We start from the raw sequence: 23569 nt of genomic DNA on the forward strand, positions 1-23569 counted from the left end.
TCACACTGGTCCTCTAAACCAATACTCACAACAGGGCTGGGAGACAGGTGTTACCTTTCCACTTTACAGAGAATGAAACAGAGAGGCAAAGCCTTCGAAGGACCCTACACTTCGGACATTGCAAAGCAGGATCTGAGTCCCGGCTCCTCCGTCCAACTAGACTTTATTTCCTATGTCTAGACTATAGCTGGAAAGGTCCTGGAGGACACATTTTAGGCCAACCCTCTCCGTTTACAATCCAGAGAGCGGAGACCCCCGAGAAGCCAAGTGACTTGTCCGAGGCTACGCGGCGAGTGTGTGGCAAGGTAGGAGGGGAGACCGAGACGCCCTGGTCTTTCCTTTCTCTCGCAGGTTCCTTTTTCCCGGTGCACAGCCCGCAGGGGACGCTGGAGGAGGAGCTGAGCCGGAGTTGCCGTGGCCCCGGGCCGGGGCGTTCCGGGGGCGGTCCCCAGCGGCCGCGCATTCCAGAGCCAGTCGCGCGTCCCGGACGCTCTTGCGCGCTCCCGCCTCCCGGGGCAGCCGGGGCACGTTCCGGGCGCTGCCTGGGGCTGAGGTTCCTGGCCTGGGGGTCGCTTCCATCCGCCAGATCCCATGCAGTCCTGGGGACCCTGAGAAGCACCGAGCCATCCCTGCCCCAGGAACTTTCCGCAGACTCGCCGCCATCTGGAGTGAGTGGAGCCACCGGGGGGTTGTTTGTGGGGACTCTGGCAGAGCGGAGCTCTTCGGACTTGCGACCTACCTCTAGTGCGGCCCCTTTCCCAGGGCTCCCAACGTTCTTCTTAAGTCCGTTCTCTCCTCCCCCATTCTCCCTTTTCATCACTTTTGTATTTCTTGCCCTTACCCCCTCCTCCTTTTTCTCCCGCTGTCAGCCCCTAAGTTCGAGCCCACTCGTGCACAGAATTTTGGGCCTGGGGGAGGCGGAGCTTGGGTGGGCGAGCCCCAGCCCCACTCGGAGACTGGCTTCTCTCCGGGTCCCCTGCCCTTGCCTTCTCGGGAAGCCTTCTCCTCGGGCGGACTGCCACCTCCTGGCTCTCTAGGCCCAGCGTCAGGATTCAGTGCCCGGGCCTGCGCACCTGCTTGGGCGCTGTGCTCGGTTTTGGTCTTTGCACTTATCTGTCCCCCTTTTCTCGAGGCCCCGTGTGGAAGGCGCCAGGAGTTTGGAGTCGGGAGTGGCGAGTTCCAGCCCTGGTTCTATCACTAGCTGCTTCACCATCCTTGTTTTTCCATCAGTGAAACGAGGAAAACATTTTTTGCGTGCAGAAAGCAAGCGAGAAAGGACGTGAGCAAAGTCTCTTGGAGAGAAGCCTTTCTTTAGGCTTCCTCCTGCTGGTTATCTCTCCCTTTCCTGAGGACGTAGTTGTTCCAGCTGCCGGTTCTTTTGCTCCCTACTCTTCCCCCATGCCAGTTTCTTGAGGGTAGGGACTGCCTGTCCATCGTCATCTTTGAGGCATCCTCAGCTCTTGGCATAGGGCCTGGCTAACAGTAAGTGCTCCATACATAGGTACTGAGTGAAAGGATGAAAGGGGTAACCCCCCCCCCAAATTGAAACAAACCTCAGGGGCTGTTATTCTGATTGAGGGCTAGGCTGGGCTCTTACTCATGCAGCTGCACTTGTTTCTTCTGGACCAGCTGGAATCCTGCTGCACCTGGGGGCTGAGGAATCTCTAGTTCCTCTGTAGTGAATACTAAGGTCCTCAAAGCTCCAGGGTGTGGTGGTGAAGGCTGCACAATCACACAAGTATCAGAGATTCCTTGAACATCTGCTATGATGCGTGCTGCTACTGCAGTGGGCACGTAGTTTGGAAGAATTGGGGATGCCTGAATGAGGTGGAGGTGGGAGTGGAAAGAACGGTTCTCTGCAGGTTAGGAGACCCTCTCAGTTACCCTAATGGAGGCATTTCCCCTCTCTGGCCCTTGCCTTCCCCATCTGTAAAATGAAGACGCGGGAGTGGAACAGATGTTTGTTTGTCTGTGGTTGAGCATGACATGCTCTTTGGTTTATGCAGGCCGCATAGCAGCCATCTAGACACACGCAAGGCAGCACAGCTGAGCTTTAGGACATCATGTGCTTCTGCAGTGACAACCGAAAAAAACAAAAAGTGTTTTCCTGCTCCAACCGGGCCCTCCTGTTCCCAGCCATCCTGGGACTGTGAATCATGCTATGGGGGTTACAAGTCATGCTTCATGAGGTCTCCCACAACTGACCTCTCCAAACCTCAGAACTGTGGCTCCATGACACAAAAGATCTGGGGAGTCCCAGAGAACAGCCAGAGAACCACTGAGCTGCAGTGAGGTGTTAGAGATGCCAAACAAATGAGAGACTCTGGGGACCTGTGGTCAGGTCAGATCCCAGGCCCTTGGGGGTGACAGACCAAGGGAATAAGGGCCGGTCACAGCCTCAGATGCTTTCCCAGCCATATGCCAATCCTTTAAACATTGTGCCTCCGTTTCTCCTCTATGGATTGAAACATGCAAACAGAGGAAATACCTCCAAGGAAAGAGGATATCTTGGTTGAGCGTGACAGTGGTATAAAAAATGGGCACGGGTACTCACAAACACAATTTATTGGAGTATAGGAGTAAATGTTAGCATTGCCACACCCTGCCTTGTCCTCCCCAACTCTGACTGGCCCAGTAAGCGGAATGATGTTATAATGATCATACTTGCCGTTTACTGAGTACTTACTATAAGCTAGGCATGACTCTAAGCATTTTACTTGTATTAACTCATTTAGGCTTTACCACAATCCTATTAGGGAGGGACTGTCATCACCTCCATTTTGTGGATGAGGAAACTGAGGTCCAGAGAGAGTGACTCACCCATGATCACACAGAAAGTAAGTGGCAGAGCTGTAATTTGAATGCAGGCACCCTGGCTCCAGGGCCTATCCTCTGAACTTCATTGGAATTGGGGGGAACCAGTTTCAGATCTTGCCTCTGTCACTTACTTTCAGGGTGACCTGGGAGAAGTGAAGTGAGAATTTGATAGTCACTGTTCTAGTGGATCCCTGGAGACCTAGTACCCTTCCAACTTACTAGGGAAGCAGAAGGTGAACCTCAAGAGATAATGGAGACATCTAGCAGTAAAGGCTTCGAGTTAGGTAGTTAGGAAGGGGAACTGCTCAGAAGTATAATTGCCTAGCACATTAAACAACAGCAAGCCAGATTCCATGTCTAAACCGTATACTTTAAATTGCTAGTTGTGGATACAAAGAGCTTCCTGATTTTATTGATTTGCACTCTGATTGGCTGATTGGATGTTTCTTGCTAGTGACCCACTATATAGGATCATATTCAAGATTCTGGGGACCAGGACATAGATGTCTTTGGTGGTGGTGGTGGGCATTATTCTGCCTTCTATACACATGAGGCCCACTTTGGGAGAGAGACCTGTTGAGGCTCACACATTGAGGCAAGGCACTACCACCACCCGGTGCTCTTGCAGCTCTGTCCCGGAGCACCCTACCAGCCCCTCTCATGGACAGTCTCCTTTGTTAGCCTGACACACAGCAGGCACTTAGTCACTGGCAAATAGCAATGATGGATGGTAGTGCCTTAAACAGGATGCTGGGGATTTGGCCTGGGCTTTCTCCTCTGCTAGCTCTCTGTTGGTTTCTAAGACTCTGTGATTGGCTGGGTCAGATGGTACGTGCGGTCTTACACAGCTCTGGCTGTGTTCCGATCTCTTTGAAATATCCTGGTGTTTTTCCATTTTTGCAGCACAGAGGAGCAGATGGAAACTCAGGCAGGTCTGTAGCCTGTTAGGAAGTTTGGAGAGACAGGGGCCAGTTGGGGTGAAATGAGAACACAGTGCTCCTTAGGGACTTTGGGACAGTGGAGAAAAGCCTGTTATTTGATTCATTTCACAGTTTTGGTAGTTGTATGTCCTGTCCATTCCTTCGTCTGGCCCCTTTATTTGGACCAAAGGTCCCTGGTGAAATGACTGTGCTGGGTTGGTAAATGTTTGAGGCTGTTACACAATGGGAGGAGAAATAATACAGCTAAGAGTAAATGTGAAGCTGGTATGGCCTTCTCATAATGGACTTGGCATGGCAAACCTGCCCCCCCTTTTATCAGCCTCCCTGTCCTCTTCTGAGAACAGAAAGATTCACATCTTGGGCAACAACGCTGCTCCCCTCACCCCTGTCCCCCCTCCCCACCTCAGTGCCCAGCTCCTGAGCACATGGTGTCAGAACTCGAATTTGAACTTATCAGTCCAAGCAAATCAACAAGTGGGAACCCTAGAGGACTTCATTCTGAAAGGCCAGTTCTCTTCTGCCTGGTATGTACAGGGTGGTCTGGGAAGGAAAGGGGCCCCCATAATCCTTCCTGAATGTACAAAGAGCCCAGAAAATGATAAAATCAGAGGATGTCATGTTATTTTGGAGATAGGATTCTGACTTTTAGGATCATTGGGACTTTTGCAGGGATGAGGATTCTTTCTGGACCTCTTCAGTTCCACGAGTGAGCCACGAGTGAGCTCACATCTGAAATAGTCTTCCCATACTCATTTCTTCATTGATTTTATATTTTTTGGCACTTATGATATGCCAGGCCCTGTGATAGGTGCTGAGGACACAGCAATACACAAGAGCTGAGGCTTCTGCTATCCTTGTGCTTGCATTTGAGGGACCAAATGAACAAATCTTTAGCCTGATAGGGAAAAAGCCAATAAAAACAAACAAGCAACAAACAAGCTAATTTTAGATTGTGAAAAGCGTCTGCAGAAAATAAAACAAGATAAGAGTGGTAGTTTAACGGAGTGGGTCTGGAAAGACTTTACTAAAACGTAACATTTAGATTGAGGTCATGGACATTGAGGCAGTGGACAGGGGAGGAAAAGAGCATTCTGAGAAGAAACAGCAAGCACAAAGGTCTTCAAGTGGGATCGGCCGCCAGGACACAGTTGTTAGGGTTCCCCAGGCTACAAAGTGACTAGTGTGGCTCCATCTAGGAACCTGAATTGCCATCTCTGGCTTAAATGTTCCATTCTTTCCTGACAACCTCAGCAGCATCTTCTGAGGGTGGAGCCTTTTTGGAAGGGGTCCTATAAGGTGGACAACGCTGGCAAACCCTCTAGTCTTGTGCCCTGGGAACCATCAGCCTTGTTCAAATTCTGCAAAATACTTGAAGAGTTATGCATCTTTGGACGCCCCAGCATCAGTAACTCGGAGCTGGTTATAGCTGTCTGCTCTCTGGCCACCGTGGCTGGTGGACACAAAACAGCAGCAGCATGGTCTGCACAGAGCGCTGGCAGTGCTGGGCTAAGGCCACACCTGCAGGAAGCCGCCTGCCTCTATCTGCCTTGTCTCCCACTTTGAGATAATTAAGCTTGCCTGCCAGCAGGAAGTCACTCCTTTTATTGCCTTCTTCCTCAGTGAACTCTCTGGCAGTAAAACCTGTTGGATAACCATTGGCAAGCTCTCAAAAGTTGACTGTTAGCTGCAGCTCAAATGTGGAGGGTGTAAGTTTCCGGTGGGAGGTTCAAGCTGGGGACAACTTAAAATTTTTTTACTTAAAAAAACTTTTCACTGTGGTTTCCTACATTGGTCCCAGATCAGTCACGAAGCAGTCACGACACCCTAACTAATGGCAGAGGCTCTGAACTCTTTTTTTTTTTTTTTTTGAGACAGAGTCTCACTCCGTCGCCAGGCTGGAGTGCAGTGGTGCGATCTTGGCTAACTGCAACCTCTGGGTTCAAGCAATTCTCCTGCCTCAGCTTCCTGAGTAGCTGGGACTACAGGCATGCCCCACCACACCCAGCTAATTTTTGTACTTTTAGTAGAGACAGGGTTTCACCATGGTGGCCAGGATGGTCTCGATCTCTTGACCTTGTGATTTAGGAACAATGCTGGGTTCACTAGCTCAGCTTAACTTTGTGAAGCCCTTACTGTGTACCAGGTGTTGTCCTAAGTGCTTTATGTGCATTAGCTCATTTAACCTCCAGAGCATCCCTATGAAGTGGTTACAATTATTAGTTATTATTTCCGTTTTACAAATGAGGAAACTAAAGCTCAAAGAGGTTAAACCTCTTGCCAAAGCCACCAGGACTCGATATGCTTACAACACATCACGTATCTCATCAACTCTGGGCTTTGTTGATAACATCTATTCTGCTCATCCTGCCTTTCCCCACAAGCTTTTTGTTTTATCAGTATCTGAGAGAGATGTCTTGAAATCTCCCACTATAATTGTAGACTCGTCTATGTCTCCTTATAATTCTGAGATTAGGTACATAAAAATAGAAAATCACTTTACCTTTCTGGTATCTCTAGTAATACTTTTTGCCTAAAAGTCTACTTGGCCTTATACTAGTATGGGGCTACCAGTGTAGGTGATTCATGCTTACACAGTGTTTCATTTGTATCCTTTGACTTTCAATCTTTCTAAACCCCGTGTGTCTCTTCTAAAAAATATATATGTATGTGTATATTTTATTTTTATTTGTATATACCCTAATGGTCCTTCTTAGTTTGGGTTTAAATCTACCATCTTTCTCTATGCTTTCTATTTGTCCCCTCTATTGTAAGTATTTGTTGTTGTTTTTCGCCTCTGCTGTTTTCCCCTGGAAATTATGCACTCTTTGATATTTTTAGTGGCTGCCATAGAGATTACAATATGCATCCTTGATTTAACAAAGTCTAATATGATTTGGTTCTTCTGCCCTTTCTTAGGCAATACAAGAAAATCAAAATAATTTTATTTCTTCCACAATTTGTTTGTTATTGTTCTTGAATACTTTAATTCTGTATTTTTTTTTTCTGAAAATGTCTTTTTTTTTTGAGGTGGAGTCTCGCGTTGTCGCCCAGGCTGGAGTGCAGTGGCGCGATCTTGGCTCACTGCAACCTCTGCCTCCCGGGTTCAAGCGATTCTCCTGCCTCAGCCTCCCGAGTAGCTGAGATTACAGGCGTGTGCCACGATATCTGGCTAATTTTTGTATTTTTAGTAGAGACGGGTTTCACCATGTTGGCCAGACTGGTCTTGAACTTTTGACCTCAAATGATCCACCTGCCTTGGCCTCTCAAAGTGCTGGGATTACAGGCGTGAGTCACCGCACCCAGCCTGAAAATGTCTTATTGCACCATTATTCTTGGCAGTTATTTCTGTTCACCTCTTTGAAGAGATCATTCTGCTGTTTTTAAATTCCATTGTTTCTGTTGAGAAGTTGGTTGTCAATCTAATTGTTTCTCATTTAAAGATATTCTGTCTTATTTCTCTTTTATCTTTGGGTCTCAGCATATTTACTATTTTTTTTTTTTTTTTAATGGAGTCTCACTCTGTTGCTCAGGCTGGAGTGCAGTGGTGCCATCTTGGCACACTATAACCCCCACCTCCTGGGTTGAAATGATTCTCCTGCCTCAGCTTCCCAAGTAGCTGGGACTACAGACGTGTGCCACAACGTACTAATTTTTGTATTTTTAGTAGAGACAGGGTTTCACCGTGTTGACCAGGCTGGTCTCAAACTCCTGACCTCAAATGGTCCGCCCACCTCAGCCTCCCAAAGTGCTGGGATTACAGGCATGAGTCACCGCACTTGGCCAGATTTACTGTATTTCTAATCATGGATTCCAATTTATGTATTCTGCTAGGAGTTCATGGGACTTCTTTAGTATGCAAATTGGTGTCTTTCATCAGTTTTGGAAAATTCTGCTATTATTTATTCCAATATTGTTCTACTTCATTCTCTCTTTTCTCCTTCTGATACTCCAATATATTTATGTTGTACCTTGTCACTGTTTCCTCTATCTCTCTTACCTATTTTTTTCCGTATTTTCCATCCTTTCATTTCTCCCTACTTCATTCTAAGTATTTTCCCCTGATCTTTCCCTTGATTCCAGTTTACTAATTCTCTCTTTAACTATGGCTAATCTACTGAATTTTAAGCCCATCTACTGAGTTTTTAATTTCTATTATATTTTTCAATTCTAGAATTTCTATTTGGTTCTCTTTGTTGTTGTTGTTTTTTGAGACAGGGTCTCACTCTGTCACCCAGACTGGAGTGCAGTGGCCCAGTCATGGCTCACTGCAGCCTTAGCCTCCTGGGCTCAACTGATCCTCCCACCTCAGCCTCCTGAGTAGCTGGGACTACAGGTGCACACCACGCCCGGCTAATTTTTAAAACTTTTTTGTGGAAATGGGATTTTGCCATGTTGCTTAGGCTAATCTTGAATTCCTGAGCTCAAGTGATCCACCTGCGTTTCCCTCCCAAAGTGCTGGGATCACAGGTGTGAGCCACTACTTGTAACCTCTATTCGATTCTTTAAAAAAAATCTGTTTATTCTTTCTTATAATTTCAAATTCTCTATCAAAATTCTCAAACTTGGAGTTTTTTCCTCCTTGAACATAGTAAGCAAAGTTATTTGAACTATGTGTCTGTCTGATGACTCCAATACCTGGAGCCCCAGTAGACTTTTTTTCCTATTGTCTGTTGTTTCTGATTATTTTGTTTGTATCATCCTGTCTTTTTCATTCTTTTTTTTTTTTTTTTTTTTTTGAGACGGAGTCTCACTTTGTCGCCCAGGCTGGAGTGCAGTGGCACCATCTCGGCTCACTGCAAGCTCCGCCTCCTGGGTTCACGCCATTCTCCTGCCTCAGCCTCTGAGTAGCTGGGACTACAGGCGCGCACCACCACGCCCGGCTAATTTTTTGTATTTTTAGTAGAGACGGGGTTTCACCGTGTTAGCCAGGATGGTCTCGATCTCCTGACCTCGTGATCCGCCCGCCTCGGCCTCCCAAAGTGCTGGGATTACAGGCGTGAGCCACCGCGCCCGGCTCTTTTTCATTCTTGATTAATTTTGGTTATGTGTTGGACCTTATATTTGTAAACAAAACATAATTTGAGACCTATCATGATGTTATTGCCTCCAGAGAAGATGTATATTTGCCTCTGCCAAGCACCTGGAGATTCCTTAATTTAATTTCTGGAGCTATGATAATGCAAAGCTGAGTTGTAGTCTCTGGGAGGACTGGTGTACTTCCAGTTCGTCTTTAGCACTAAGGGTGCTTTTTAAGGTCCAAGCTCAAAGTGCAGAAGTTTTACTCTCCCTCTCTTGGCAGTCTTGGACTCCAGCTTTTGTCCTCTTAGTCGCCTGAGTCTGTCAGAACTGCTTAGTCTCCATTCTCCAGTAGGGGAAAATCACAGGCTCTCCTCCCTAGATTTTTGCCTTCTCCCAGAAAAGTGGGACCACAAAAACCTGCATGAAGCTTAGAGTCCTGCTTTTTCTCAAGCAATGAAGAATGGAAATTCTTCATTATTTCGTTGGCTCTTAGTGCCTTCAAGCAGGTTTTTTTGGTCCCACTTTTCTAGCTGTCTTCAGTAAAAGAACTGGTCCAAATTGTCTAGTTTACCATTACCAGAATCAGACGTCCTGATCTTTGTAGATTGCATATCTCTTCTTAATTCTGTAAATATGGAATGGCCTTCAGCTAGAAACAGTGTTTGACCTGGACTTAGAAGAAAGCTGTGGGTCTGGTATACTCCGTGCTTATACACTGGGTCTGTGTGGACTCTTTGAAGGTAGCTGTAGCGTAGTGGTAAGTGCCGAATCAGGATTCCTGAGTTTGAATCCTGTTCGCTTAGCTTTATGATCAATGTCTGGCTAACCTCTCTCAGTTTTAGTTTTCATAGCTGTAAAATCCCCACATAGGATACATAGGATTTTTTTGAAGTTTTAATATGTTAATGAATGGGATTTTTTAAGCAAATACAAGTAATACAAATTTGGGAAATAAAACAATTTATTTTTGTTTTTACAAATTTAAACAAATACAATTTGTTAAACAAATGCTGGCTCGTATGATCCTGTGTTTGAGGAAATACGGGAAGTGGTATTTCACTTCTCTGTGCTTCTTGAAGCACAGAGTCATAAGGAGTAAGTAATAGTAAGTCCTGAGAGAGTACCTTGCAAATACCAAGTGCTTGACATATGAATAAATGAATGAATATCCTGGACTGAGTTACTTGTCATGATAGCACTGAACCAAAACCAAAAACAATATTGTCCTGTCAGAGAGGAAAAAGTTGCTTGCTAGTGAGTCTGGCGAGTAGATAACATGGGCTTGTTGCCTTGAATCCAGTTACCCTAAAACTATAAACTTGTGGGAAATTTTAATTTATGAAATTTATGTAATTGTTATATAACTAGAAAACTTGCCAAATGGTGGGATTGGCTGGAACAAGGATTCTTTCTTTTGTAAAAGAACTTTTTGTTACTTCAGAAAAGTGGTCCCAGAAGTAAAACTTGGTGTTTTCTAATCAGGCAGCAGGGCTTCCCCTTGCCTGCCTAAATTGGATCAAGTGGAATATTTGATAGAGGGGATGAATTTTCTACCTTTGGAAAAGTAAAATTTGACCAGGTGCGGTCGCTTATCCTTTGGGAGACTGAGGTGGGTGGATCACTTGAGGCCAGGAGTTTGAGACCAGACTGGCCAACATGGCAAAACCTCATCTCTACAAAAAAATACAAAAATTAGCCAGGCGTGGTGGTGCACGCCTGTAGTCCCAGCTACTCAAGAGGGTGAGGCACGGGTTTGCTTGAACCCAGGAGGCAGAGGATGCACTGAGCTGAGATTGTGCCACTGCACTCCAGCCTGGGCAACTGAGCAAGACTCTGTCTCAAAAAAAAAAAAAAAAGTAAAAAGTTTTTTTCCTCTTTTGTAGAAACTACATTCCCCCCCACCCCCCACATTCAGTTTTGTTAGTGGATACAAAATAGTCATTTTGGGATTATTGACTTTTCCATTAAATTGGCTAAGTTACTTAACTACTATGGACTGAGGAGGAGCAATGGTGTGTCCAGTTCACAGCGCTGGTGGTATAGGGCCTGTGACCTGATAGGATGGCATGTTTGGTACTAGTGGCTTTTCTGCTGGTGAGCTCAGGGTTGTTTCAGTGCAGTTTCTTAAACAAACTTATACTGAACATATGTCAAAGTTTATTATTTGTTAAGGAGGCAAATAGCAGATAAAGTATGCTGGTTCAAAATAACGAGAGTTTAGGCCTGACTGATGTTTTACTTCCTATGGTCATAAAAGCATCATATTCTTATCAGTGATAGGCATAAATTTGTGACATAAATGGTTTGGGCCATATCCCACGTGAACCATTAATCAGAAATATCAAGCAATATGTCTGTGAGGCAAATGATAAATTAATCTATGACTATTATGTTAGACATACCAATAAACAAGGTTTTACGCATTCATGCCAGAGAGGCCAAACAGAAGTCACCTAGGAGAAGCTTAGAGTCCTGCTTTTTCTCAAGCAAATATTTCTAGTGTGCAATTAAAGATGCTGAACATATGGTTTCCTTAGCTTTCACTTGGTAGACAAGATTTTTCTTTCATAGTAGGGAGAGGTGGAAGCGACTGGAACCCGTGTTACATGGGGAAGAAGAGCGCAGTGAAGGACATGTTTGAGTATGGAGAAGAGTGAAACGGAGATAGAGCTCCCTGTGCCCTCTGACACCTGACTACATCTATGGCCAGCCTTAGAATCCTGGAACAGTAGCTCTGGAAGGGCCCTTGGAGAACACTGCAACTTGTGGCTTTCAAACTGTGTTCTGAGGAGCCCAGGGAGTCGAGGGGACACTGAACAGTGCTGCTGCCCTGCCGATATAAGCCCACTGCACTGAGCAGGCATGCCAAAAGACAGCTGGGAAACGTTTCTTCCAATTTTTTTCAGTTAGAAGAAAAAAATGACTTTAATTTCATAACATGTAAAGTTTGTGTGTTCTGGTGTAGTACTGTTTTTAGTTTGAGTTGCGTATGTGAAGGGAGTGGGCACCCTCATCTCTAGTGCTTAGGGTCTCTGAGGATATGTATTCAGCCCTGCTGGGTAGGTAGGACTGCATGCTTCCCCCGCCAGCCCCCCCACTTTCCAGGCTCTACTAGAGCAGCCTTATGTTAGCTGTTGGGTATTGGGGTTAGAAAGACCATTTCTTTTTTTTTTTTTTTTGAGACGGAGTCTCGCTCTCTCTCCCAGGCTGGAGTGCAGCAGTGCAATCTTGGCTCACTGCAAGCTGCGCCTCCCGGGTTCACGCCATTCTCCTGCCTCAGCCTCCTGAGTAGCTGGGACTACAGGCGCCCACCACCACACCCGGCTAATTTTTTGTATTTTTAGTAGAGACGGGGTTTCATCATGTTAGCCAGGATGGTCTCCATCTCCTGACCTTGTGATCCACCCGCCTCGGCCTCCCAAAGTGCTGGGATTACAGGCATGAGCCACCGCGCCCGGCCAGAAAGACAATTTCATTTGCAAAAGAGTAATATTGGTACAGTCTAGGATACAGGTTACAGAATAATTTCATTTATTCATCTACTTGTTCTGTTTTGTTTTAGTTAGGGGCAGCGACATGATCAGATCTATGTATTTGAATGATTATTCCCTTAAGGAGTAAGATGGCAGGAGGGAGAAGACCCCCTGGACCTCAGTTTCACCATCTGTGAAATGGCACTGATTCTGTCTTTAATGTTCCAGGATTCTTGATTGTGGATGAGCCCTGAAGCCTGAGTTCCTGTATCTGACAGGCTTTGCTTATGAAAGTCACCAGGGTGATTATGTATTCCTGGCATTTGAAGTCACGAAGACCATTTGATGTGAATGGGTTTACAGGAAAGGGCTGTTGTGGGGTTCCTTTAGTCTAAGGCAGCTAGCTGTTGATGTAGTCAGGAGACCGCAAAGAATGATTTATCCCACCCCCGGTCCTCTGACAGTTTCAATCTCCTGTGACTCATGCTTCTGTGTCTTAGACCTTGGAGAAAGTTACTCCATTTCCTAGGCTGAGACAGGGCCAGCCTGTGCTTCTGTCTCCTCTGCAAGCCTTGGCAGATAATCCTGTGGCCCTGGGGAGCTTTGTCAGAGGCTTCTCCTTCATCTGGGAACTTGCCCAGATCTGCCCAGCCTGGCTGCAGAGCACCTGGAAATCAGTTCCCAAATCTTAATTCCAGAAAAGGCCTTAGAGGTCTTAAAGATTTGTTGAGTCCAGAGGTTCCCAAATTTGACTGCATGTTGGAATCACCTGTACAATGGGAAAAAGGGGTCCTCCTCATCCCCTTTGAGTCTAATTCAGTATGTATGGATTGAGACCCAGAAATCAGTGTTCTTTTATACTGTCTTAAGGTCACTCACCAAGGTATATGGCATTTGGTGACTACTGATCTAGTCTCATCTCTTAATTTTATTTGATTTTAAAATTGTATATATGTGTTTTTACTTTTTAAGACAGAGAATTATTAAGACAAAAACAAAAAAAGCCTCTTTGTCCCCTTAACCCAGTTGGCATAAAAAATTAGAAGTAATAAATGCTCATGTTGAGAAAATTCAAATGGCATAAAATCATGTTTTATGAATGAAGAATGAAAAGCAAAACCTCTTATTCCTAGTCCAGCTCCCGAAAAGGTAACCACTATTAACACTTTCTTGAGAGTACACTCAGAAAGTCATTTTCCTATATATATCCTTACCTATTTACCTACTTAATTCTATAAAATCTGAACCAAAGGAATCATCCTATATACACTGTTCTACACTTTATTTTTATTTTTTCCACTTAAAACTTTTGGAGCTCACTACAGATCAGATTCCTCTAAAATCTACCACCAGAGGCTTTGCTTTCTGCTTCTATGGGTCTGATATTTTTAGCTTCCATATATAAGTGAGAACTTGAGGTATTTGTCTTTCTGTGCCTGGCTTATATCCTGTAGCATAATGTCCTCATGTTCATCTATGTTGTTGCAAATGGCACTAATTTCCTTCTTTTCTAAGGCTAAATAGTATTCCACTGAGTATATGCCACATTATCTCTATCCATTCATGGTTGATAGACACTTAGGTTTATTCCATAACTTGGCAATTGTGAGTAATGCTGAAATAAACATGGGAGTGCAGAAATCCCTTTGACATACTGATTTCAAATCCTTTGGTTATATGCCCGGAAGTGAGATTACTGAGATCATATAGTGACTCGATTTTCAGTTATTTGAGGAACCTCCATTCTGTTTTTCAAAGTAGCTGTATTAATTAAGTAAATTAATATTTGTAATGCATTTGGAACAATGATTGATGTGGAGTAAGCACTATATACTTGTTAAATGAATGAATGAAGGGTGAGTGAATAAATACATGAAAATTGCTGCACGGCATCCCATTATATAGATATACCCTTCTGTATTTTACTATTAGTGGATGCTTGCTGTGTCTATTGCCTTAACAAATAATGCAGAAAGTAACGTCCTTGTATGTATTTCTTGGGTACTCTCCTTGGGGTATGGTGATCAATACCTTACTTAGGGTGGCAACAGTGGACATGGAGTCAAAGGCATTAGAAAGGAAAAGTTAGTGATTAGATAGGAACAGGAAGTAGGATTGCAATTAGGAATTTTGCTTGGAACCTAGAATCACAGAATTATCGATCTTACATTTGAAAGGAACTGCAGGAGATAATTCTAGCCTTGCGCCCTCTGGGCAGGGAATGTATTACATCGATGGTTCCCAAGCTGTGCACTGAAGTGTCCTGGGAGCCCCAGTGAACTCACTAGAAGGAGGGAAGTGCTGCAGGATTTTTAAGATTTTTGACAAAAATAGTGATATTTGACATCTCTCAGACACTTTGCAAATGACTAGCTTAAGATAGTTCACAGTTTAACACTAATCTTACTGCATTCCTTTTGTTAATGTTATCATTTGTGAAGTTGATTTAAAAAAATTTTTTTTGAGATGGTGTCTTGCTCTGTTACCCAGGCTGGAGTACAGTGGTGTGATCATGGCTCACTGTAGCCTGGACCTACTGGGCCAAAGCAATCCTTCCACCTCAGCCTCCCAAGTAGCTGGGACCACAGGTACAAGCCACCATGCCAATCTAACTTAAAAAAAATATAGAGATGGTATCTCACTATGTTGCTTAGGCTGGTCTTGAACTCCTAGGCTCAAGCAATCCTCCCACCTTGGATTCCCAAAGTGTTGGGGTTTTAGGTGTGAGCCAATGCACCCAGCCTGAAGTTGATTTTTTGGTGGTTGCATGGTATGGCAAGTACTGGGCAAAAATTAATGTGGAATAATAAGTGAGGATAGCATTGTCCAATATTATTCCAAAGTTTGAAAAGTTACACAGTGTCCAGCAGGTGCATATATTCCATTAGTAACTAGTTAAGAATGAAATAAAAACTGTTTTTTTCAATTTGTGTGTATTTTTTTTTCAAACAGCTACTAAGTTGTTAGGCCATAAATACGTATTGAATTGTTTGATTGTGTCGTCTGTGATTTCTTTCAGCAGTGTTTTGTAGTTTTTCTTGTACAAAACACTGCTAAAAAGAAATCATAGATGATACAAACAAATGGAAACACATCCCATGCTCATGGATGGGTAGAATAAATATTGTGAAAATAACCCATACTGCCAAAAGCAATCTACAAATTCAAAGCAATCCCCATCAGAATACTACCATCATTCTTCACAGAATTAGAAAAAACAATTCCAAAATTCATATGGAACCAAAAAAGAGCCTGCATAGCCAAAGCAAGACTAAGCAAAAAGAACAAATCTGGAGGCATCACACTACCTGATTTCAAACTACACTATAAGGCCATAGTCACCAAAATAGCATGGTACTGTTATAAACATAGGCACATAGACTAATGGAACAGAATAGAGAACTGGGAAGTAAACCCGAATACTTACAGCAAACTGCTCTTCAACAAAGCAAACAAAAACATACAATAGGGAAATGACACCCTTTTCAGCAAATGGTGCTGGGATAATTGGCTAGCCACATGCAGGAGAATGAAACTGGATCCTCATCTCTCACCTCATACAAAAATCAACTCAAGATGGATTAAGGGCTTAAATCTGTGACCTGAAACTATAAAAATTCTAGAAGATAACTTTGGAAAAACCCTTCTAGACATTGGCTTAGGCAAGGATTTCATGACCAAGAACCCACAAGCAAATACAATAAAAACAAAGATAAATAGCTGGAACATAATTAAACTAAAGAGCTTTTACACAGCAAAAGGAACAGTCAGCAGAGTAAACAGACACACAGAGTGGAGAAATCTTCACAATCTATACCTCTAACAAAGGACTAATATCCAGAATCTACAACGAACTCAAACAAATCAGTAAGAAAAAACCAAACAATCCCATCAAAAAGTGGGCTAAGGACATGAACGACAATTATCAAAAGATGTACAAATGTTCAAAAACATATGAAAAAATGCTCAACATCACTAATGATCAGGGAAATGCAAATCAAAACCACAGTGTGATACCACCTTAATCCTGCAAGGATGGCCATAATAATAATTAAAAAATCAGAAAACACTAGATGTTGGTGTGGATGTAGTGAACAGGGAACACTTTTACACTGCTGGTGGTAGTGTAAACTAGTACAGCCACTATAGAAAACAGTGTGGAGATTTCTTAAAGAACTAAAAGTAGGACTACTTTTTGATCCAGCAGTCCTACTACTGGGTATCTACACAGAGAAAAAGAAGTCATTATTCGAAAAAGATACTTGCACACGCATGTTTATAGCAGCACAATTCACAATTGCAGAATCATGGAACAAACCCAAATGCCCATCAATCAATAAGTGGATAAAGAAACTGTGATATATACGTAGGATGGAATACTACGCAGCCATAAAAAGGAATGAATTAACAGCATTTGCAGTGACCTGGATGAGGTTAGAGTCTATTATTCTAAGTGATGTAACTCAGGAATGGAAAGCCAAACATCATATGTTCTCACTGATATGTGTGAGCTAAGCTGTGAGGACGCAAAGGCATAAGAATGATAATATGGACTTTGTGACTTGGCGGGAAGAGTGAGAGGAGGGTGAGAGATAAAAGACTACAAATATGGTACAGTGTATACATGGGATATGGGTGCACCAACATCTCACAAATCATCACCAAAGAACTTATGTAACCAAATACCACCTGTACCCCAATAACTTATGGAAAAATAAAAATTTAAAGGAATAAATAAATAAATTGTTTGAGCCTAACTACTTAATAAATTGAACTGCTCGGTATTTATTTTGACCTAGGGTGCAATTAAAAGATGACTAAGACACTAAGGATTCCGTGAATTGAAAATGACTGGGAACAGCTGATTTACATCCTTATCCATCTGAACTCTTTTAGCTGCAAATGAAAGACATCAAATGGACAACGCTTAAGCAAAAACAGGGAATTATTGGCTTGTATATCTGGGATGTCTAGAGTTGCAGATGGCATCAATCTTGGCTGGATTTAGGTGCTCATATGAGGTCACTGAGGCTCCATCTGTCTTTCCAGCTTTAGGACAGGCTCACCACTTTTGGGAGAGACAGCCTCAGGCCAATTTTCTCCAGACTCACATCCTTTCAATTTAGCAATCCCAGGAGAAAGGATCATCTTTCCCAAGAGCTTGTGCATAAAAGCTCTGTGGGGAAGACTTTGGTTGACCTAGCCTTGGTCACTTTCCTAACTCTGATTTGTGGTTATGGAGATTTATAACGGTCAACTCTGGGTCACATATCCATCCCTGTGCTCAGGTCAGTGTCCCAACTAAACCACACAGAATAGGTAGGTTCTCCCCAGAAAGGGGAGAATGGGAGAAGGGGTATAGGACCAAAAACAGTGCATCTCTCATTTTACAGATGAGAGAACAGACTGGTAGTATGGTAGCTTAATAGTTAAGCAGGAAGGCTTTGGAGTCCCACCCATCTGGGTTCACGTTCTTGGTCAAATTAATGACATCTTGTCTTTTAAGACTTTAGAGTCCTCATCTGTAAAATGGGTGTAATGGAAGGTAAAGGCCAATAAACAGAAAACAACAATTATAGTCCCTGCCTTATAGGATCAGTGGTTCAAGTAAGGACTGAATGTGTTAATAGACATAAAGTGTCTAGCACAGGTCTGGCAATAGGAAGCCCTCAGTAAATGAAGCCATTGTAATTACTAATCAGGAAACTTTAAAGTTTATATATCCAGTAAGTGACCCAGGCTTCTGACTCCTGAGGATTTCCTTCTAAGCAGGGAGGCAGGGAGAGAGTACACAACAGCGATCTTCCTTTCTTGTCTATTGCAGAGTGAAGCAACATGGATGCAGTCAGCCAAGTCCCCATGGAAGTCGTGCTTCCCAAGCACATCCTGGATATCTGGGTTATTGTCCTCATCATCCTGGCCACCATTGTCATCATGACCTCGTTGTTGCTGTGCCCAGCCACTGCAGTCATCATCTATCGCATGCGGACTCATCCAATCCTCAGTGGGGCTGTTTGAGAGCCTCCCAAGAGGGCCGGGTGAGGGATGATGACAGGCATCCTGTCCCCAGCCTCTTCCTGTCTTCAGAAAAGCAGCAGGAGGGACTTTGGGACGTGGACCTGAGTTCTGGTTTTGATTCTGCCATGAGCCAGCTGTGTGAATTTGTTCAAGGGACCTAACTCTCTGAGTTCCAGGTTCCTTATCTTTCAAATGGGGATGGTGATCCCTGCCCTTCCTACCTCATAGGGGTGTGAGAACCACCTGCCTTAGTGGATGTGAAAGCTGTTTGTGAGCAGTAAAGCTGCCACAGATATAAAGGTGTTATGCTGAGTGCTGAGAAGCTTTGAAGAATCAGAGAACCTGATTGCTGATGATGGCGTTAAAGGTGGTGAGGGAGATATTGGGGGCAGAGCAGACTTTGCCAGTGCCCCTCAGGTCAAACCAAGCCAAGAGCACCCTGTCCCCATTCCAAGGGGCCAGCAGCACTATGGCTCAAAGTTATTTTCTTTAAGGTGCCATTCCTTCATGTTCCTTCATGTTTTCTCAGTTTGGAAGGTGATGGGTAGAGCTTTCCAGAACCTTCTCTATTCCAGAATTTCTGCCCTTGTATAATCTAAAGGAAGGCTGTGCCATCTTTGGGCACTGCCAAGGGAGTTGGGGTGATGGGCTTCTTTCTGCACTGGAGTCTCACACCTGTTAGTGTTGACACTCAAGCAGTGTTGGAAAATGCAGAGTGACTGAGTTCCCTGCCCAGCTTTCGGGATCTCTGGCCCCCATCCTCTTGTGTGTGTGTGTGTCCCTCTGCCAAGCTCCTGCTGTAATTAGCTCCACGTGTGCCCCCTTCACTCCCTCGCGCCAGCCCTGCAGCCAGCCTACAGCAATTATATTTTAAGAGGTGTTCCCAGGCTTTTGGGACCTACTGAAACAATGATGGTTATTTTAGATGTGATGATTTATATCTATGTAGAGCTGTTTCTGGACCACTCAAGCTCTTCAATACCACAATCAGGAGCATCTTGGGATTTATTAAATTATGTAAGAAGATAGCACAGATATCGGGATATTATTGTGTGAAAATGCTGCTTTTACTTTGATGTGATCTCATTGGTGTACACAACCGATTTCCAATAAAGTGCTAGAATGTGCATGTCTGAGGTCTTTCTTTAAAGAGCAATTGTTAAACTCAGAACTCAAGTAAAAGCCTTACACTGAAGGTATGGGCCTTCGAGACAGTTTGAATATAGTAACAGAAAAGGGAAGAGGAGAATCAAATTTACTTCCAGGGCTCTAGCTTCAGCACATGGGTGCAGTTGTGCAGGTTACACACAGATAGTCCAGAGGGGAAGAACAGATTTTGAATATCACATTCAAAGAACGACAAATAAGACCATGAATTTAGTATTGGACGTGTTGCATTTGAGGTGCTTGTGATATTCAGGTGGACACATTCAGGATGCGGTTGGAGATCTGAGTCTATTCTTGGGAAAGATGTTATGTCTGGTATTAGGGTACGGGGGATTAACCCCTATGGTAGATAATGCTGTACAAGCAGATAGGATCAGAATATACAGACTTAGGAGAGTGAGATGCTAAATGCAGAACTTGGAAGACACTAAATAGGAGGGGAAGGAGAATAGAAGGGGAAAAAAGAGAGATTGGATAGGTCCTATAATATGAGGTGTTTTAACAGAGGTGGAATAATATACACACACACACACAAACACACACACACACATATATATATATATATATATATATATATATATATATGTTTGTTTGTTTGTTTGTTTTTTAGTAGAGATGGGGTTTCACCATATTGGCCAGGCTGGTCTTGAACTCCTGACCTCAAGTGATCCATCTACCTCCACCTCCCAAAGTGCTGGGATTACAGGTATGAGGCACCACGCCTGGCCCTAATAGTATTTTGTAGGTTAAGAAATGAGTAGGAGGTTAGGAAGTTGAGACAGTGAGAACAGAAACCTTTCCAGGAGTAGCACTGTAATACAGAGGTAAGAGTTAGAGGAGGGCGTCAGGGGAAAATGGTGAAGGGGGTTTCTGTCTTAGTACAGTTGGGTGGTTCTAACAAAATACTTGAGACTGGTAATTCAGAAACAACAGAAATTTACTGCTCACAGTTCTAGAGACACAGAGGTTCAAGGCACATGCTGATTTTGTGTCTGGTGAGAGCCTGTCCCTCATAGATGGTACTTTTTTTTTTTGAGACAGAGTTTTGCTCTTGTTGCCCAGGCTGCGGTGCAATGGTGCAATCTCGGCTCACCATAACCTCTGCCTCCTGGGTTCAAGCGATTCTCCTATCTCAGCCTCCGAAGTAGCTGGGATTACTGGCATGTGCCACCATGCCTGGCTAATTTTGTATTTTTAGTAGAGATGGGGTTTCTCCATGTTGGTCAGGCTGGTCTCGATCTCTCGACCTCAGGTGGTCCGCCCGCCTCGGCCTCCCAAAGTGTTGGGATTACAGGCATGAGCCACCGTACCTGGCCTATAGATTGTACTTTCTATGTGTCCTAGTGGTGGAAGAGACAAACAAGCTCCCTCAGGCCTCTTTTACATGGAAACTAATCCCATTCATGAGAGCAGAGTCCTCATGACCTCATCACCTCCCAAAGGCTTCACCGCCTTGGTACCATCACCATGGGGGTTGGGTTTCAACATACAAATTTTGCAGGGACACAAACGTTCAGACCATAGCAAGGGGTTAGTTATATGTCATAAGATTCTGATTGGTTTGCTCAGCATCTCTTCCAACTGTTTTTCTGGCATGGCTTCCTGGATGGCAGAGCCTGGAAAGTAAAACAAAACAAATAAAACTACAGTGAAAGTAAAAACCTGTATTTCTGTAACTACACTTGATAGAGATTCAAACGTGATTTAAGCTTTGCTGTTCAGATGCAGGCATGCCATGTTTTAGTTTGGAATCTAGTTCAGCTGGGAGAGCCAGGACAGGGTGTGAGACAATCACAACACTGGTGTGAATCCCAAAGCTGCAGCACACTCTGGAGCTAAGCCGCTTTCTCATGCCTGGATCTCAGCTGAGATGGGACAGTCCTGCAGCCCACAGCCAAGGCTGTGGCTTTCTTGTTCCCTAGCTTCCCACTTGTTACAGAAGTAGTAGCTCCCCAAGATGGCTGGTTTTGCAGTGTTGATCTGGAAGGAATTCTAGTAACCCCTGCCCTCTGTGCTCCCCCAGTCCTTTTAATGATTTTAAGCACATAATTCCCTATATTAAAGCATATTTAGGCTGGGCGTGGTGGCTCACACCTGTAATCCCAGCGCTTTGGGAGGCCGAGAGGTCAGGAGTTCGAGACCAGCCTTGGCAACATGGTGAAACCCCCTCTCTACTAAAAATACAAAAATTAACCGGGTGTGATGGTGTGCGCCTATAATCCCAGTTACTCAGGAGGCTGAGGCAGGAGAATCACTTGTTCCCCGGAGGCGGAGGTTGCAGTGAGCTGAGATCGTGCCACTGCACTCCAGCCTGGGCGACAGTGAGACTCCATCTAAAAAAAAAAAAAGAATAAATAAATAAAGCATGTCTAATTTCCATTTGCTAGAGTATACCTTAATTGATCCAGATGGAAGAAAAATCTATTAATTCCTATCAATTAGTATCCTAGCAATTCCACTTCTAAGTCCATCATGTGATCCAGCATTATGGGGGAAAAACTCTGTTAATGGGAGGCAGATGGCCTCCTAGAAATAGAGAAGGTAATGAATTGGTGACCTCAAGGAGAGCTCAGAGAGGTCTATTGGTGGCGACAGAATGAGAACTTTGCTTATAGTATTGCTGTAATAATACTAAAAGAATAATGAGCATTCTAGGAGGCCAGCACGGGCGGATCACTTGAGGTCAGGAGTTCGAGATCAGCCTGGTCAACATGATGAAACACTGTCTCTACTAAAAAAAAAAAAAAAAAAGAGTAGTGAGATAGTTTAGTTAGAAAATGTATAGTGTTTTTTGAAAAGAGAATGAAAATACAAATTCCGAATCCAAACTTGTTGGCCTCTTGGAAAAATAAGGGGTCTGATAACATATATCAGAGTTTAAAAATTGTATCCATTGAAATTAGTGCTTAAATTATTTAGTTGTGTGAGATGATTTACATTTAAAAATGTAAAGAATATATATGTGCTTATAGGTAAGAACAATACATGAACCTATTTTCCATCAGCTCCCAATACATGTCAGTTCATGTTTCCACATTTAATACCTACTGAAGGTAGCAGAAGTAACATTTTGGAAGAAAAGGATGTTTGGTAAATCAGAACAGTATTCCTGTAATAACTAAAGATCATTAATAACATTTCTTCCAAACTTCCCCCTTCCCAATTCCGACTCCAGAAATAATCAACTTGTTTGATAATTACTAGAAGAAAAAAAGAGAAACAATTATAGTATTTATACAGACATAAAGGAATGGTCTGGTAAATATTGTACAAACAATGAAATAAAACATGGCAACTAAGCACTGTCTATTGGTAGTCAACAAAAAGCAAAATACAAAATTGCACCTTCTCAGCAACACCTCCAGAATTTTCATATTATGGGCTAAGGGTGATGACTAGTTGAAAAATGCAACATGAACTGCTATAGTTTTTCATAGCTCTTTGTGTAAGATGGAGAAAAGGTCAATGCCCATACAAAAGAATTTGAGGGTGCTGCGACTAGATATAATATTTAGAATACATATGCATCCACATCTAAACACGATGGGAAGGAGCATAGAGGAGATTATGAGAACTTTGTGAGGGATAAACATATTGTCTCGGAGTAATGGGTTGAATAGTGGCCCCGCCCAAAATTATGTCTACTTCCTAAATCCAGAACCTGTGAAAGTTACTTTGAAAAAAAAAGGGGGTCTTTGTAGATGTCATTAAGTTAAGGATCTCCAGATGGGGAGGTGATCCTGGATTATCTGAGTGGGTTCTAATCCAGTGACAAGAGTCCTTATAAAACATACATGAAGGACTGACACACAGAGAAGAGGCAATATGACCATGGAGACAGAGACTGAAGTGACGTGGCCACAAATCAAGGCAAGTTTGTAGCCACCAGAAGATGGAAGAGGTAAGAAGTACATCATCCCCTGGCCTCCAGAGGAGTGTGGCCCTGCTAACACTCTGATTTTGGACTCCTGGCAACCAACTGCATGAGTATAAATTTCTGTTGTTTTAAGCCACCAAGTTTGTGATCATATGCTACGGCAGCCACAGGAAACTAATACACAGGGTAAGCTGATGGAGGAATAAGAGAGTTTTTTCATAATTGCTTGAATGGGTTAAGAATTCTAAAGAATAATT

General features: G+C 43.5%; 1 protein-coding gene across 2 annotated transcripts; it reads left to right on the forward strand.

The window, feature by feature from the left end:
* Positions 1–489: 489 nt before the first annotated feature.
* SMIM3 (small integral membrane protein 3) lies at positions 490–19397 on the forward strand. Of its 2 annotated transcripts, none has more exons than XM_015452152.3 (2): positions 490–668; positions 18075–19397. In XM_015452152.3, the coding sequence occupies exon 2, from the start codon at positions 18086–18088 to the stop codon at positions 18266–18268; it is 183 nt and encodes a 60-aa protein (XP_015307638.1). In that variant the 5' UTR covers positions 490–668; positions 18075–18085; the 3' UTR covers positions 18269–19397. The 2 variants fall into 2 exon arrangements, with proteins under 2 accessions (XP_015307638.1, XP_073850717.1); XM_073994616.1 differs by lacking the exon at positions 490–668 and adding an exon at positions 2743–2837.
* The last annotated feature ends 4172 nt before the right edge of the window (positions 19398–23569 follow it).

The sequence above is a fragment of the Macaca fascicularis genome, chromosome 6 (genome assembly GCF_037993035.2).
Source record: "Macaca fascicularis isolate 582-1 chromosome 6, T2T-MFA8v1.1".
In the NCBI taxonomy this organism is placed as follows: domain Eukaryota; kingdom Metazoa; phylum Chordata; class Mammalia; order Primates; family Cercopithecidae; genus Macaca; species Macaca fascicularis.